Below are 18,028 nucleotides of genomic sequence, written 5' to 3' on the forward strand. Positions count from 1 at the left end.
AGAGTGAGAGATTGGGCCTCGGCTGTTGTGTTACTTTTCATAATGATGAGAACTTATACTTGTGTAACTCTTCACAGTTTACCAAGTGTTAGCACACACACTGTCTCAGTCTTACTGCCAGGCTATGAGGTATGTAGCAGCCCTGAGTCAGAGGTGAGGCACTCAGTGACGAGCTCAAGGTCACAGCCAGGAAGGGGCGGGGCCAGGCCCCTGTGCCCACCCTGCACTCCTGGGCCCCCCCACCCCAAGGGCCCTCCCTGTCCACGGCAGTTCTGTCCCAGGGGACTGGCACCAGAATTGGCCGGGGCTCACACAGCATGGACTGTGCCCTGCCGGTGTCTCTCGGGCATATTGTCCAGTTACCACCCAGCCAGTCACTCTGCTTGCGGGCCCAGCTTTGATATTAGGGAGTCACGGCTACTTTTCAAGAGCACAGGACACTGTCCCACTCCCTAAGCCCGTCTAACTGAGCCTCAGAGCCTCTTGAAATTCTGGAAGAAACCCACAATCTCTGGCAGGTATCAGAGGGAGGAAACGTGAAATTTCACATCCCTCACGTCCAGCCCCCCAGGCTTGTCAGCGTGGGGACTGCCACCCAGAGGGACTGTGGGTGGGTTAGTGACTGTGACTAACCTCTGTACCTCAGTCTCCACATCTGCGAAGTCCTGGGCTGTCATGAGGCTGCAGTGAGACAGAAGGGGACTCGGCCTGTGCTGTCGCTCTCTTCACTGCCCTTGATTATTTATATTTATCCATCCACTCGTTCACTCATCTGTATGTTGGACAGACATTCGTTGAGCACCTTCTCTAGGCCAAGCATTGCCCTAGGCACAGCAATTGCAGAGATGTATCCACATGCTTCCTGGGCTCAAAAAGCATCTGTTTGAATGAAGGGAAGCAATGTTGGAGCACAAGCAACCCTGCCCTCACAGGAATAAGCGAGGTGCAGAACAGTGGGCATCCAGAGAAGAGATCGCATCCAGCCGAGAGGCAGTCGGTTGGGGCCAGGCTTCATGGGAGGGCGGGGAGACCATTCCCCATGGAAGGGGGCAGCTGCGGCTGAGCCAAGCCACAGAGGCTAGAAAAGGCAGAGCCTATGGGGGGTGGGGGCAGGGGTGAGGAGCCCGACAGGAGCATCTGCTCCATGGAGCAGAAGGGAGGGGAGAGGCTGGTGATCCCAGGAGAGGACTGTAAGAGGCTCACACGTCTGTCCAGCAGACCCAGTAGAGGGCTGCCTGGTGGAGAGAGGAGTGGCAACTCCATGCATTTACCCCTGGCCTTGTTCAGAAGCCTCCCTAGGGGCTGTTAGTTTGACTTTGTGTCCCTCGGGGTGGCGGCGGGAGAGAAGGGGCCAGAGTGTCGGGATTCATCCCAGGCCACCAGGCAGGTTGAGGCAGGACTCTGGCGTGTGCTCACTCTGTAGCAGAGGAATTTGAGCCAGCCTAGCAAGCCCACCCCACTGCCCCCTAGGGAGTGCCCTGGAACTAGCACCTCCAAGTTCCTCAAAGAAGAGAGGATCCAGGGCCACCTGCCCCCCCAGCGCCACCACCTTGTGTGCACACCTGCCTCCCCAGACTTCGGGCAAAACCCAGCTTCCGCTACATGCACAGCCATGCCCCTGCCTCCCCAGGGCCACATGCGGCGACACAGTCTGTGACTCCCTAGTTGGCCTAACTCTCATTTTGCAGAAGAGAAACCCAGAACCTAGAGAGGGGAACTGACCAGCCTCGGGTTACAAAACCAATCTAGGGAAAGTCAAGACCTGTGAGAAGTAAACTAAATTGAGGATGAGACCATGGCTTTAGAGTGCTGTAGCAAAGTAGGGCTATTATCTCCCCTTTGACATGAAGTTCTTGGGCATTTCTCATGGTCACTACCTTGGGGGAGGCCCCCAGAAAAAGAAATCCAAGGACTAGCAGTGTTGACATCATGGGCAGTGTGGAAAGAACACAGGATTTAGAGCCTGGAGACGGTTAGAGGCCCAGCACTGCCACGTACCAGCTGTGTAACCTTGCACAGCTCACCACCTCCCTAACCCTCAGTTTCCTTTTCTAGAAAATGCCTTATTACCCTCTTTCTGTGGGGCTCAGGTGAGACAATGCATCTGATAGTGCAAGCCCAGCACTCTGGGACCCTAGTGTCTTGTGAGGAGCAGCGAAGATCATAGTAACCAGAAGACCCAGAGGCTGGGAGGACTAGTGCGTGGCACCCAAGGCATTTTCTGTCCCTGGGGGCTGGAGCCAGCTGCTGACGGTGCTGGAACCCAAGTGTTCTGTCTCTCCTGCCCAGACACATTCCATGGGGCATGCCACGCCCTCCCCGCCCCCGGCCCTCAGACACTGTTCGTCTGGGCATCCAAGGCGTGACCTTCCATCACCGAGTGCTGACTCAGCTCCCAGTGAGCTCTGTTCCCCCTTTTCACACACTGTGGGTGCCAGAAGGCACCCAGCCAGTTGCTCAGCATTACCCAAATTTCACAGGCTCTACATCTCAGTGACAAAGGAGAGGGCCAAGTTGGATCAGTTTCAGGAAAGCAAGAAGTGATTTCTGTCAAAGACCTTGGAGAGGTCTTTCCGCCCACACCATCCCCACCCCAAAGTGTTCTCAGCCAGGACAGCCAGAGGCCTGCAGCTGAACATCACTCAGGATGTACACGCTTAGGTTAAAACAAAGACAGGAGGCCAGGACTAATGGATGGACATTGGCCGGGTTCCTTAGGAGAGCCTGGCAAGCTGGTGTTCCCTAGAGGCCGGAGGAGGCCTTCAGACATTCACGGCCGCACTGCCGGAGGGTGACCTTGGGTGTGGTGCTTTCTCCAGATGGAAAGGCAATGGGAAGAAACCGATGTGCAACACCGAAGCCTTTATGACTCAGACGTGGACTCCGAGGTTTCATTCATTCAATCATTCAACAAGTATTTACTGAGCACCTAGTGTGTGCCAGGCACTGTCCTAGGCCCTGGGGAATGAAGCAGACAAAAAGTTCTGCACTCATGGAGCTGATATTCTAGTGGGATCAGACAGAGAAGAGAGAAGATAGAGAATTGTCAGCTGCTGGTAAAAGCTTTGGGGGAAGAGAGCAGGGATGAGGGACAAGGAGCACGGGGAGGGGCTGGTGCTTGCAGGTTTCAGGAATGTGGCCAGGAAGGCTGAGAAGCAACAATGGAGCCGTGGCCTGCACTTGGTGACAGAGGGGGACAGCCTTGTGGCTATCTGGGGGAAGTGCCTCCTGGGCAGAAGGAACAGCAAGTGCAAAGTCCCTGAGGCAAGAACATGCCTGGGCCTTCAGTGAGGCGGGGAGGCTATGTGGCTGCAGGAGAATGAGGCAGAAGAGATGAGGACAGATGAGCATTTTAATCTTTCATAGTGAGTTCCTTAGAAAAAGAGATCTAGCAGGTCCACCTACTGACTTTAGATGTGTTCGTAATCTCCCGTCTGAGAGGCTCATTTTATACTACTGTTTAAATGCAGGGACTCTGTCAGGAGAGAGTCATTCCAAACCTCAGCAACAAAGCCTCTGCTCCTCCAGGGCTCATTTGCCCAGAAAGAGCCTGGGTCCAAGTCCTAGCACCTGACACCTACCTAGTTGTGTTACCTTGGGGAAGGGCACTCAGTCTCTCTGAGCTTCAGTTGCCCCAACTGAAGCTCATCAGTGCCTCATCTGTAAAGTGGGTTAATAATACAGCCTCCCACGCCCACCTCACTTGCTTATTAGACTTAAATTAGTGAGATCATAAATAAGAAAGTGCCTTTGACATTGAGATGGGCAAGGTAGATGGGGGGGCGTGGTCGTTTTCTTCACGAAGCCTGTGGGAAGGGGGTTGTCACGGGCTGCCCATCCCCCTGTGCCACCCTGCTTCTCATATTGTGTCCCATGTGGGCCCAGTTGACTCTTAGTTCGAGTGAGTCTGTATCTGATTCAGGGACACTCACCAAACACCCAGGGACCCCTGAGGCGAGGCTGAAGCTGTCGAGAGTTTCCCCAGAATGCCCCAAGGCTGAATTGCCTCACCGCTGACCTGTCTGGGCGGATTCTAAGCCCCACTGTTGGGCGGAGGACACCAGGTGAGCCCAGCTGCTCCTCCTCAACACCCCCTCCCCCTTCCTCCTCCAGGTACAACGGCCCCAACCTGGTTCTGAAGTATGACCGGACCCAAAAGCGACTGGTGAACATTGCAGTGGACGAGCGCAGCTCCCCCTACTATGCCCTGCGGGACCGGCAGGGGAATGCCATTGGGGTCACAGCCTGCGACATTGACGGGGATGGCCGCGAGGAAATCTACTTCCTCAACACCAATAATGCCTTCTCAGGTAAGGGGCTGGGGCCTCAGGCCTCTTCCTGCTTCCCACCCTCTGCCCCCCACCAGCTGGGGGAAGGGCCTTCCTCAGGTTATTCTGTCACGGGCTCCCCCAGGCATAGGCCCCTGCTGCCTCCAAGAGCTTGCTCTGTCCCAGCGGAGATGCCCAAGGGGATCCCTCATCTCCCTCAGACTTTCTGCCATCTTTGTCTCCCAATCTGAGCAGTCCCCCTGCCCCCATCTTCCTAACCGCACCCCCCGCCAGCCCCACTGCTCCTGCCATGGCTCAGCCACTCAGTGCTTCTCACTGGACAGACGGCCTCCTGGACTCGCCCTCTATGCTGCTTCTAGGGAAGCTTTCAAAATGCTTTGAAATCCTTCAAGGGCCCCCCACAGCTTTTAGCTGAGCTCATTTATTCACTCCACAAATTCCTGCTGAACACCTACTCCATTCCAGACTAGAGATGCTAGATTCTGGGGAAACAACTTGGAAGCAGGCAGACCTTGAGTTCATGGAGCCTTTCCCAGCCTAGAGTGTCTCAGCCGATGTACCCGGGGGTCTTGTGTCAATGCACATTTGCACGCAGCAGGTCTGGGTGCAGCCCAAGATCCTGCATTGCTAACATGCTCTCACACTGTAATGCTACTGCTGGTCCAGGGGCCACTGAGGAATGGCTGAGGGATATTGATGCCGGAAGGCTAAACAGCAGTAAGGACAATGGTAGCAGCTAACTTAAGTGGCACCGACGGTGTGCCAGGCCTGGATCTAAGCCCTTTACATTAATCAGCCCACGGGAGCCTCGCAGCAATGCTCTTAGGTAGATCCTGGCACCCCACTTTATAGTTGAGGAGACTGAGGCACAGAGGTCACATGACCGGCCCACGGCCACACAACTTGTAAGTGCCAGGACTCAAACTCAGGGGCCCGACTCCAGATCCATTCTTTAATTAAGATACTCCATGGCCAGGGCGCCTGGGCGGCTCAGCCGGTTAAGCGTCTGCCTTCAGCTCAGGTCATGATCCCGGGGTCCTGGGATGGAGCCCTGTGTGGGGCTCCCTGCTCAACGGGGAGTCAGCTTGTCCCTCTGCCCCCCCCTCCGCTCATGCTTTCTCTCTCTCTCTCTCAAATAAACAAATAAAATCTCTAAAAAAAAAAAAAAAAGATATTCCATGGCCTTACTCAGTCCTGTGTCCTCAGGGCCTAGTGGAGAGCCTGGCTTCTAGTGGGTGCTCAGTGTTGCACAAGTTGGGGGGCTGTGTTCTTGGGTTAAAGATCAAGGTGGTTCCCAGCCCCTGACTCTCACACTCTCTCAGGCCTGAGCTCAGCCCCCTAGAATGAAGTCCACTCCCATAGAACCATAATATCTACAGGGAAGTCCCAGGCCACGGTGTCCTCCTGAAACGTGCAGAGCCTCATGTCCCTGAGAGGCCAGGTGGGTCATGCATCGGCCTCTTCCAGATGACAACATCCTCTTGGGTTGGTCTAGACAACACCCTGTGGTTCAGACCTGTGTATTCACCATCCTGGACCCTCCCGATCTCCCAGAGGCAGGGGACTGCCTGGCTATGGGGCTCACCCTCCCTGCCTCTTCCCCAGCCCAGCACACACACACACTGGCTTTCCCTGGGCCCATGTTGCCCCTACTGGTTTTTGAGGCCCGGCCAGGATCCAACCCCTAGACTGCCCCTGAGGTTGAGCCCTGCCTGTGGCATGAATGGGAGGGAAGAGGTTGGGGCCTGTGCCAGGGGCAGGGGCAGGGGCAGGCGGGGCTGACTGGCTGGGAGCCAGCCTTGTGCAGCCAAGGAACAATGAGCCACAGCCCCGAGTGGTGTTTTATGGGTTTTCATCTCATCTTGCCACCAAGTGAGGCCTGAGAGATAGTAATTATCCTTACACAAATATCAGGGCATGATTACCCAGCTGGATTTACTGCCCTCTCTCCAACTAAGCCAAGATTGGATTAGGACACAATTAATTGATGGGCTGATCAACGCTTTAAGCTGATCAAGGTCAGGAGGGGAAGCAGCAGCAGGGGACAGCTGTGGAAGGGGTGAGTCCCCTGGAAGATGCAGTAGGGCAGGGAAGCAGAAATAGGGAGAACCGTGGGAGGGAGGTGCTGTTGAACATAGGTTTGGCAGGCAGGATGCCCGAAGAAGGGGACAGACTCTCCCTCCTCACCAAGCGCAGAACACCTGGGAAGAGTGGTCAGGTGCTCCTGCTTTGAGGCAGGAGCCCCTCCCATGCTCTCAGAGCATTCCATCGTGAGGCCCCAAGCAGAGGTGCTCAGCCCGAGCCGCACATTAGAATCTCCTGCGCAGCTTTTATCACTCCCAGTTCCCAAGGTGCACCCCAGTCCAGTCCAATCCACATCTCTGGGGTGGAACCCAGTCATCAGATTGGAAAGCTTTCCAAGTGATTTCCAGGTGCAAAGTTCAAAGGCGACCCACCCCCTGCCAATCATGTTAGTTCCACGCTCAGCCTAGCCTCCCCAAAGTTCCACTCATTCATGAATGTATTCATTCACTGGACGAATATTTATTGAGCACCTACTGTGTGCCAGGCACTATTCGAGGCACTGAGGATACCCCATGAATGAAACAGACGAAAATCGTGCCCTCCTGAAGTTTACACCGTATCCCCAGTGCCGCCTTATATTTCTCTGGGCACCTGACTCTCATGGACGCGAAGCTCCTTGAAGGCAAAGTCCCTATACTGGTGCCCTTGACCCACATAGACCTTGAACGTCCTGAGAGCACAATCTAAACTTGATAAATAAATCCAGGAAGAACGGACAAGCCATGAGCCATTAGGCCTGAGCGAGGTTTTGCCAACCAAGGGGAAACAAGGAGAGGACAATGAAATGGAGGCCCCCCGCCGCCCCCCGCAGAAGGTCCTGGGCTTCCTGGGGTTCAGGGCACAAGTGTTCATCTGGGAGAGGCTGGAGCTCGGGCCCCCAGTGCTGGGGTGAGGGTGACAGAGAAGCCTCCGTTCCAGACGTGCACCTCCTGGTGACCTTCTGTGGGTTTGAGTTAATTTTTCAGTTGAGCGATTCAATTGATTCATCGACAGTGGGCAGGGTGTGGAGCTGGGACATTTGTGCCATCTCAGCACTTCGTTGGCTCCAGCTGGCATGACGCTCAGCCACTGCCACCCTGCCCACTGTGGGGAACCTGAGAGCCCCTCCAGGAGCCCGGCCAGCCCACCCCTGCCCGTGGCATGTGCCTGGGGGCCCCGTTGGCCTGTGCTGGGCATTGGAGGGACCTGTGGAAGGGTGGCCCTGTCCTCTCAACCAGCCTTTGGGATGTCAGCACTGGAGTCCCCGGAAGAGGGTTGAGACCCTGCATCCTGGTGGTGGGGGTTAGTTTGTACAACTCTGAGATCTGCACCTTACTCACTGGGTGACCTCTCTCAGCCTCAACCCCTTCACCTGTAGAACAAGAAAAACCATATCAACTTCATAAGCTCAACTCCCTCCAGTGACCCCATAGACTAAATCCAGAGTCTCCGCCATGGCCTACAACACCCCTCCTGGGTGTGAGCCCGGCTGCCTTTCTGACTCATTGCCTACACTCTTCCTCTCGCTCACCATGTTCCCACCTGAGGCCTTCGTACTTGCCATTCCCTCTACCTGAAATGCCTTTCCCACCACTGTTCTCAGGGCTCACTCCTTCCCTTCATTCAGGCTCATCCTCAGATGGGATCTTACCTGAACACCTGAAAAATCATCCCCCTATCTCTCTCTATGGCCTTAATTTGCTTTATTTCTCTTCAGAGCACGCAGCACTATCTGAAAGTAGGCTATATATTTGTTTGTAGTTCCTCTCATCCGCTCTTCTAGTCAGCCCCATAGGGATAAAAACTTTCTCTTAGTTGCCGCTGTATCTCCAAGACCACTTAATGTCACTTAATAAACATTTAATACATATATTTGAATGAACAACTGAAACACTGAATGAAGAGCACTTATAATGGTATCTAGGATTTAATAAGTGCTCTCCAAGCAGTAGCTGTTATAATTCTGCAGCGTGAAGAAAGCCAGAGCCTTTAGAAGTGTCCTGGGCAGAGGCACCAGGCCTCCCTCCTGGCCCGTGGGAGAGAGAGAGACAGAAAAGGACCATCGTGTAAACAAGATACCACCCAGAAAAGGGTACCAGGAGGGCCTGCGTCAAGGATTAAGAATTGAAAAATAGGTAGGAGGGAGGGAACAGAGGAAGATCAACCACAATCCCCAGAAGGCCTGGGCCAACGAAACCAGCTTACGGCTTAACTGACATGGAAACCTACAAGCCAGTGTGGTTCAGGCCACACATTACTTGGTGAAAACCAGGTGGGAGAGCATGTAGGACAAAGGGGGACAAGAGCCTGGTTCCAGCACCTCCCTCAATATCCGGGAACTGCAGCTCCCCCTCAGAGCCCATCCCCCCAGGGGTCCGGTGCTGGTCACCACAGCCACTGCACTGTGTGGCCCGAGCTCTCCTGCCCACGCGACCTGGGGTCAGGGCGGCATGGGTCAGCAGGAGCTGTGAGCCCCACCACTTACGTGACGTTCGACAGAATAGTCACTGATAATCTGCTACCTTCGATCTACAAGTACCGCCCTCCTTTTCTACACAAATAGTAGAATATTCCACTCACATTGCTGCTCCTTGCTTGTTTCATTTAACAACCAATTTCGGACATTATGTCACAACAGCACGCAGACCGCTTGCTCGTTCTTTGGATGGCTGTATAGGACTTCATTGTGTTGACTCACCACTCACCGAACCGGTCCGCTGTTGATGAACACTGAGATGGTTTGCCATCTTCGGCTCCTACCAGCAGTGCTACCGAATGAATAAGCTTGTCCAACACGCCATTGTCCACAATTGCAGGCGTATCCGTAAGGGGCATTCATAGAAGGGATCTGCTGGGTCAGGAATATGTGTGTGCGTGGATTTGGTAGGCGTTGCCAAATTACCCTTCACACGGACAGTCTTTATGACATTCCCATCGGCCCTGATGCAAGTGAGCATCTCCCAACATTCTCATCGATACAGTGTGCCATCATTTTTTTAAAATATTTTCCAATGTGATAGGGAAAAAAATGGTATCTAAGTGTAGTCTTAATTTTCATTTTTCTCAAAACAAGTGAGACTGAGCATATTTTTATATATTCAAATCTCTTGTCTGCTCATTGCCTTTGCCCGGTTTTTCCATTGATTATTGGCCTTTTTCTTATTGATTTGTAACACCTCTTTATAGATTAGGGAAATTAGCCCTCTGTAATGCATGTTGCAAATAGTTGCCCCTTGTTTGTCATTTGTGTTTTGTCTTTGTTCATCGTGGGTTTTGCAATGCAGAAAATTTTTATTTTTATGAACTCGGATTTATCACTCTTTACTCTGATGGCTTCTGGGCTCTGTGTCATCCTTAAGGCCATCGGCAGGGGCTTCTATACTCTGTTGGAGAGGAGGTGTCAGTCACTGGGCCAAAAAAGAAAGGCAGTCGGGGGCACGTTGCACTTCCAGCTTCTGCCCACACAACAGACGAGCCATCTGCTCTTGAAAGCGTACCCCTGGTCCAGCAGCTCCCTCACCCAGGCCAGGTCCAGCTACACCCAGACCCTCGACATCTTGCTACTCAAAGTGTGTCCTGTGGCCCAGCAGCATTGGCAACAGCTAGAAGCTCTTCAAAATGCGGAATCTCAGGCCCCCACCCCAGACCTACCAGACCAGAATCTGCATTTTACCAGCATGTCCTTGACTTCCTGTGTCTGGGAAAGCCTGAGCTACACGGTGCTGAGTCTCCAGCTTCTCTCCTAGTCAGCTTCCAGGTCCTCCTCGGTCCCAGCTATGCTTTCCTGGGATACGATGTTCTGATCTTCAGTTCCCCCAGCCTGGCCCCATTTGGGAAGACAAGCTCATGACCTGCTCAGATTCCCTGCCCCCATCCCCATGGGGCTTCTTTCACATGTGGGCCCATGAAAAGCAAGGATGGACGAGGCTGTCAACGCAGCACCATAAACCGTAGGGGGACCTAAAGGCCATTTTCTCAGTCCTAACACAGAACAAGTTTCCTTAGGAGCCAGGGACTAGACTGCCCTCCACCAGCCCCCACTCCAGCTCTTTAATACAGGGTGGGGTGGGGGACACTTTGCAGTCAGACCACAGTTTAAAGCTCAGCTTTGCCACCAGCTACGCAACCTCAGGCAAATGACAACTCTCAGAGTCCCGGTTTCTCTCTGTAAAACGATGAACCTATGTTCCTGACACAACTCCAGAGAGGGCTAAATGAGCTAATGTGAATGAAGCACCTGGCAGGGGCTGGTCAGATTTCCCCCTTCACCCTGGGATGGAAGGGGGAAGACTTGGGTCAGAAATTATATCAAGGTCAGGGAGAGTCTGGGTCCCTTCTTTATTAAAATGTCCTTTGCCTGAACTATTTCTTTATTCCTCCCCATCACTGCTTTGCTGGCTTTCCATTGACTAAGTCTTGTAAAGCATTTTAAACTCCATGTCAGTTTATACAGTTGCTTCGTGACTCATTGAGGACCTGCAGTGATCATGCTTTGTCAATCCCATGGATGATGCTGGTGGTGGTGGTAGCAGTGGTGGTGGTGAGGATGGTCATGATGATGGCGATGAGGAAGGTGACAATAGTGATGGTGGTCATGATGATGGTGATGGTGGTGATGAGGAAGGTGAGGACGGTATGATGAGGTGATGGTGGTGATGGTGATGAGGATGATGAAGGTGGTCATGATATGATGGTGGTGATGGTGATAAGGATGGTGGTGATGATGATGATATTGTTTTTATGATTTATTAAACTTATCTTGTGCCAGATATTGTTCTAAGTACTTCACTTACATCATAGAATTTAATTCTCACAACAGCCTGATGAATAGGTAGCCATTCTCATGATCCCATTTTACAAATAAGAAAAGGACAAGTTTGTGACTTGCCCCAGATGTTGCTGGCTCCCTCCTTAACACTGCTGTTTGGCAGTAATCTCTTTGCCTTATGAAGGAGTTTGGAGGCAGAGCCCTCTTCCCTGCCACACACAATTGCTCACTCTTCTCTTTGCCACCTGTAGCAGACCATAAGTCTGGTCATCTCCCCGAGGTGGCGCAGGCCATGGGGAAAGAGGCACTCGGGTCAATGATCCTTAGGAAGAGCCCTTTATGACCCAAACTCACCCTTCCAGGGGCTCCAAGTTATCCTCTGGCGGCAGAGCTTGGTGTGGAAGGGATGACAGGAGGGTGAATTGAGGGCCATTTCCCTGATTGACACCGCTGCCCTCCGTGAAGAACCTTCCCCTTTTGTCTGATGATTCTTCCATGTCTGCCCCTTCTTTTCCTACATCTGAATGCGGCTGCTCCTGGGACACATTCTTTCCCCTCCGTGCCCACCCCAGCCTCACTGCTCTGCAACTGCTATCCTTTGTGGCCAGTGACCTCTTGGACATGTCTTCTCAGCCACTTTGTGACCCTGTCAGATGCAAACGGTGTGAAGCCAAGCTTTTGCTCCCACACCCAGCTGGCCCGGTGTCCCTGCTTCAGTCACTGTCCCACTCTGACCCATTACACCCACTCAACTCCCCCTGCCCTTACCGCACCCGCCTCCTGCACCCCATGATTCCTCCCACTCCTACTGTCATCACAGAAGTGGCCACCTTTTCTCCCTTGCTAGCCCACCCCTCACTCACTGCCAGGTTAGTCTTCTAGAAACAATGTCTTCCCCAGATCAGAAACCACCAAGGGCCCCTTCTGCCCTCAGTCCTGGAATTAGTGGGTCTCTCCTGCCCTGCATGTTGTTCCGCCTCAACCTCCACAAATTCTCCTCTCTGGGCAAACTATGTAGCCTCTCCATCTGTCTATGCCCCCTGCCTGCCTGGAGCACCACCCCTCCCCTCTGTCTGCCCAAGCCTCAGAGTGCAGCACTCAGAAGCATAGGCTTTGAATCTGTCTCCACCACCCACTAGGTCTGTCACCCCAGGCAATTGACTAACCTCTCTGCCCCCTCAATTTCTCTGTCTGTAAAATGGGGCTGCACTACCTCTCAAGGTAGCTGTGGCGTTTAGGCGAGATGGTGGTTATAAAAGAGAGGCTTCATGCAAAGCCTGGCCATGCTAAGTGCTCTATAAACAGGAGTCATTGTTGTTACTCTGACCCTTCAAGTTCAGGTTCAGGTGCCTCCTCCATCATGAAGCCCTCCCTCATCACTGTCGCCTCTTCCATCCTGACTTTTTTTTTTTTTTAAAGATTTATTTATTTATTTATTTGAGAGAGAGAATGAGAGATAGAGAGCATGAGAGGGAAGAGGGTCAGAGGGAGAAGCAGACTCCCTGCTGAGCAGGGAGCCCAATGTGGGACTCGATCCCGGGACTCCAGGATCATGACCTGAGCCGAAGGCAGTCGCTTAACCAACTGAGCCACCCAGGCGCCCACCATCCTGACTTCTTGACATCTACAGGACGTTATCATCCTGTCCTGCCCCTCAGAGCTCTGTTAGCTGTGAGGTCTTAGGCAGCTCCCCTGTCTCTTGTTCTTCGGGTCCTTCATCTGTAAGTTGAGCAGGCAAATAGTCCCCAGGTCAGGGGTTGCGGTGAGGGTTAATGAATGAATGTGTGTGAAATGCCTGGCACATGAATGAATATATGTGAAGTGCTGCAGAAATGTTAAGTAGTATTAGTTTCACAGTGGTCCCACGGCATCTCCTCTACCTGTCCCTCTCGTTGGATGGACCTCAAGTGCCCTGAATCAGCGACCCAGATTCCTTCCCGGTGTGCTTCTACTGTATCTGGTACCCGTAGGGCATGGTGGGCACATGAGCCTCACCTACTGGGCCTTCCCACCTGGCTGCCTGGCAGCAACTGGCAGTTCTACTGGCCTCTGAGGCCTTCGAGTGTCCTTTAAGGCCAAGATGTCAAAGTCAGGATGGAAATGGGAGTCCTGAGACACACCTCTCATAGGGGCCCTGGCCCCTAGAGCCCCCTGCCCCTGCCCATGAGCCCCCTTCTGTTTCTCCTGGGCCTCTGCCCTCTCAGAATCTGCCCCGGGGGGCTCAGCAGAGCCTCTCTCTCCTGCAACTAACAGCCTCTCTTCTTCCTGGGCAGCTGCCCCCCGACTTGGTGTGGGACCCCAGGGCAGAGTGCAGCTACAAGGAGCCAGAAGGCGGGATTACACGCTGACACGGGCCGGGGGCCAATGCTGGGTGGTTACCGCCGGTGCCATCGACCCGCACAGGCCGCTGTTTATCTGTCTTCCTGACACACCTAATTACCCAGGTTGCGGCTGCCAGAGCGTTTGCTCTTCCTAAATCACGGGCTCCCGTCTCTCCTCACCCAGGCCTCCGGGCCTCTGCCTACAGAGGGGCTGCCATTGATTTTGCCATTCCCATTTATGATCTACAAGGCTCTGCATCACTGTTGCACATTTTACCTTAATTAGTTTATTCTTCTGGGCGTCCCTGGGCAGCTCGGAAGCCAGGAGGTAGAAGAGGGGAAGAGGCTAACAGCACATGGCACCCCGACCCGTCTGGCCACAAAGCCCGGGGCCTGGCCCAACAGCAGCACCCTAAGACAGCAACTGGCTAAGAATGGTACTCGTTCCGCAGGGTGCTAGTAGGTGAGCTGCGAAAGGGGGTTCCGTGGCCAGCTGGATTAAAGAAGATTAAGCAGGTAATTTATTGCAGGACTTGTCCAAGTTTTAATAGACTGATGCCCACTGAGAATCTTCCGGGGGGGGGTGGAAGGTGTGGTCTTTCCCAAACTCAGATGATAACAAAATCTTTCCTCCAGGCAGCTCACAGAGACCAGGGTTCCATAAAGCACACTCTGGGAAATGTGTATCTTGGACGAGCAGGAGGAGTTGGAGGTGATGTGGCAAACAGAGGGGAACAGAGTCCCCCTGGGCCCATGGGCTCCTCTTGTCTAGCTGAGGGGCAGGAACTCTGCCATGAGAAATTTCTCCCGCCGCACGCGGAGGGGCCCATCGAGGGCTGCAGAGCCCCAGCTGCTGGCCGCTGCTTTCTCACACCGGCCCACGTGGTGCTGGAAGTTAACCTCTATGTTTCGGCAGGGCTAGACTAGCTGGAGGTCCCATCTAAAGGGGCTCTGGTCGGACAGAGGAGGGCAAGGCTTGCTTGCTGTTGGTGGAGGCTGGAGACCCAGAAGCCTGCAGGGCCATCTTCAGAGGTCCCCCAAGCATCAGGAAGTGATGACAAGGCTGCCATTGCCTCGGGAATAGCCGTGAGCATGGCAGTCCAGGCCCACAGTCCCTTCTCCGCAGTCCTCAAATCCAAAGCACTCTGAAAGCCTCATTTGCTTTTTTTTTTTTTTTTTTTTAAGTTTGTGGGAAAATGAATTGATAGCAAAACCTGTCCTGAGCTGACGCGAGCTATTTATAGGCTTTATTTATCCCACTTAGTGTGAATATTCATATATTTTACTGCAGAAATATTAATGTGTTTAATTACAGGGTGCTGCCCCATCCCTCCTGGGGGTGTTAGGTAATAAACAGTGTGTGCACTGTGTTACCTTTCTAAAATGTGAAAGAACAAAATCTAAATTTCTAAATATGTCTGGCCCCCAGGGATTGTGCTGCGGTCTGCGGACTGGGGTGGCACGGGGCCTCCATGGGCAATTCTGACCCTGGGCCGGGGCTTCAGTGCATTTTATCCTGTAATTCCCACAGCCACATGTAAGGGAGGAGGCACGGCTGGGACCCTGATACCCCGATGAGGAAACTGAGGCTGGAGAGGATAAAGAGCCAGCCAGGCCCCGAGCTAATGCAAGTCGGCCCCTGTGCTTCCTTCCAGCCCAGGCTCCTCGGTTGCCCCAGTGGGCTTCCCTCGCCGGCCACCGCAGCTCTGTGCCCACCCCAGCTGCAGCTCCTCCGCCCAAGCCTCCACGCACAAACACCGGCAGGCCTCCTGCTCTGCTCATGAAGGGCTTTTCCCTCCCCCGGACAGGCCTCTGCACCTCTGGGAGGGTCAGGCCGGGCAGGAGGGCTCTGTTCCGGTGCCAGCTCCCTGGTATCTGGCGAGCATCTCAGAGGCCAACTCCAGACCCCACAGACCACACGGCACTCCCCGTGGGTCCCTGTGGTCTTAGGAGGTTTCCACAGGAGGCCACTGAGAGAGCAAAGCCTTTTTGTCCTCTCCTGGGCAGAGCCACCTGAGGGATCCTTTATAACTGCTGTCTCCTAACATGCTCCCACTCCCACAATCCTTCTCAGCCACTCATTTCACACACTGACTCTGCCCGACCCCTGCAGTGCAGAGCTGAGTTCCCTAAAGGACCTACACGAGTGCCCCATCTGTAACATGGGAATGACCACTTCTGTCTACTACCCACCACCTTGAGGGGGCGCTGTGCTACGCTTTTCGTGCACATCATCTCATGTATTCCTCGCAGTAAACTGGATGTAGCTATTACTGTCGTCCCATTTGCAAATAGGAAAACTGAAGCTCAGAGATGCTAAGCAACTTGCCCAAAGTCAACAACTAGCCCCTAGAAGTAGAAACTGGGTAGAACAGAGACCAGGACTGCAGCTTGTTTACTCTAAACCCCGAGGTCTTAACCACTGCCCCATGCTGCTCCCTTCACCCTAAGTGGTGGCCTCTGCCCTGGGCCAGCCAGAGAGTCAAGTGCAGGGGTCTGTCCCCAGGGCCACTCGTCCCCCAGCTCACCTTCCCGGCTTCCTACAGCTGCTCCCCTGCTGTCCCCCCTGTGTTTCTGATGCCAGTCTTTGAGAGTAGAACATGATCCCTCCTAAAATATGAATGCTCTGGGGCTCACACGAACAAGAAATAAACTAGGGGTGAGTGGAGAGCTCTGCCTAAGTGGCCTTAGAAGGGTTTGAGCCTCCGGCCACCAGAAGTTCTTTGCACTTCCCCCAAAATAAAGCTTAGGCAGGAATGTGCTCTGGGAGGTCACAGAGCCCCTGCAATTACATGTGGTACATTGCGCGGTGCCCATGTGTGCGACTCCCTGAGCTGGCGGTCCTCAACCTCCATCCAGTTCTGAAAGGGGTAGAGACCCCTGCCCTCGAGGGCCTCCCAGGGCTGCTCACCCCCTTCGCCCCACCTGGATGCCGACCCTACTGCCATCGGGTTCCCCTGGGGGTGGGCGACAGGTCCATCAGAGCTCCACTTCCAGCCCCTTCCTGGATCTGGACTTGGAGCCCCACCCACCAACCAGGACCATTTCTTCTCAGACCCAAATGAGGCCCTGCGATCCTGCAGAGAATGTAGGAGGCAGGTCCTGGAGAAAGTGACATTCTGGGTTGAGTTTGGGTGCTGAAATATTAGCAATCCCCAATCTCCTGTGTGTTGCAAGAGCATGATGCAGAATGTGAAATCCAGCTGTTGAGGGTCATCTCAGACACACAGTAGTGGTAACACTTCTTCTGTGGTTCCTGAGGCCTGGGCTGGCCATTTTCATAAGCCAATCTATTCTCTCAACTGAAGATACCTGGGCACTCCCCCCAGACAGAGAGAGCCTCACCTGCTTGAGTGAGTGCTGTGGGGAGTGCTCCCCTTGCCGCTGATGACATCTACCTCTGGCCCCGACCACCTGTGGCAGGTGCCCCAAAACATACCTGCACACTGGCCCACCATCCACCAACCTCCCTTCCTCTTCTCTCCAGGGGTGGCCACGTACACAGACAAGTTGTTCAAGTTCCGCAACAACCGGTGGGAAGACATCCTCAGTGATGAGGTCAACGTGGCCCGCGGTGTGGCCAGCCTCTTTGCCGGGCGCTCTGTGGCCTGTGTGGACAGGACGGTAAGTTCAGGGGTGCACGGGGGTTCTGGGGAGAAGAGGGGGGCACACAGCGATGTGAGAGCCCAGAGGGGAGCCAACAGGCAGACGTGCCCCAACAGAGTGGGGCTGTCCAGGGCAGAGCCCAAAGATCCTCCATCGCGACAGCTCCCACAGTGCCTTGCACATGGTAGGTGCTAAATACTAACAAGACTTGCAAGGTGAGTTACAGTCTACTTTCCCATCCTTTCTCCCTTGAGGCTCTCCCAGCAACCAGCAAGGAAACTGTCAGGGGCTGTCATCACCGTGTCCACTGGGGAGGAGGGCACCAAGGCCCAGCTTGGGGCAGTGACTTGCCTGAGGGCCCAGAATAGATTGGCGATGTGACTAGGACATGAATCAGACTCTTCTAGCTCTAAACCTTGTGCTCATTCACTTAGTCAACCAATATTTGTTAAGTGCTTACTATGTGCCAGGCATTGAGCCATAGGGCTCTCCCTGAAAATATCTGTGGAGCAATGAAGGAATGACAAAGAGGTTCGTGAGTGGGTGAGTGGAGGGTGGCCTGAATGTCCAAGTACTTAGTTAATCAGGAGCTCTGTCACTGCTTCGGTGCCTGCTAGTTCCCCCTACCACACGCACGTGTCAACCCCAGCAGGTAGGGAGGAGAGACCAAGGGAGAGGGGCAGGAGTTGTAGCCACCTGCCCTGTGGGGTGGCCCCAGCCCAGGCTTGCATCCCAGCAGCCCCAGCCGGAGCCAGAGGCTGGCCATGGAGGTGATTTATCCCTGTCACCTGCTCACCGGCTGCCGCCTCCTTGACTTTAGAGACAGTCATCAGTCAATCAGGGACCCAGCTACCGCCTAGCTTCCATTCCGGGGGCAGGGGCAAGGGGCCCCGGCTCATTTCAGGATTGAGATGGCACCGGGGGGATTGGGGATTCAGCATGAATCTTCACAGCAGGGGCCTCCAGGCCTTGGGAGAAGG

At 54.0% G+C, this 18,028-nt stretch overlaps 1 protein-coding gene across 5 annotated transcripts in view; it reads left to right on the plus strand.

The window, feature by feature from the left end:
* CRTAC1 (cartilage acidic protein 1) overlaps positions 1 to 18,028 on the plus strand; it is a 145,280-nt gene that overhangs the window by 75,484 nt on the left and 51,768 nt on the right. For all 5 annotated transcript variants that reach the window (XM_025880872.2, XM_073904349.1, XM_025880869.2 and 2 more), the window contains exons 3-4: positions 4,114 to 4,310; positions 16,930 to 17,066. In XM_025880872.2, the coding sequence (XP_025736657.1) occupies positions 4,114 to 4,310; positions 16,930 to 17,066 (334 nt within the window). The remainder of the gene's footprint in view (positions 1 to 4,113; positions 4,311 to 16,929; positions 17,067 to 18,028) is intronic.

This window comes from Callorhinus ursinus, unplaced genomic scaffold, assembly GCF_003265705.2.
Source record: "Callorhinus ursinus isolate GAN/ISIS: 27379988/994484 unplaced genomic scaffold, GSC_fseal_2.0 scaffold20, whole genome shotgun sequence".
In the NCBI taxonomy this organism is placed as follows: domain Eukaryota; kingdom Metazoa; phylum Chordata; class Mammalia; order Carnivora; family Otariidae; genus Callorhinus; species Callorhinus ursinus.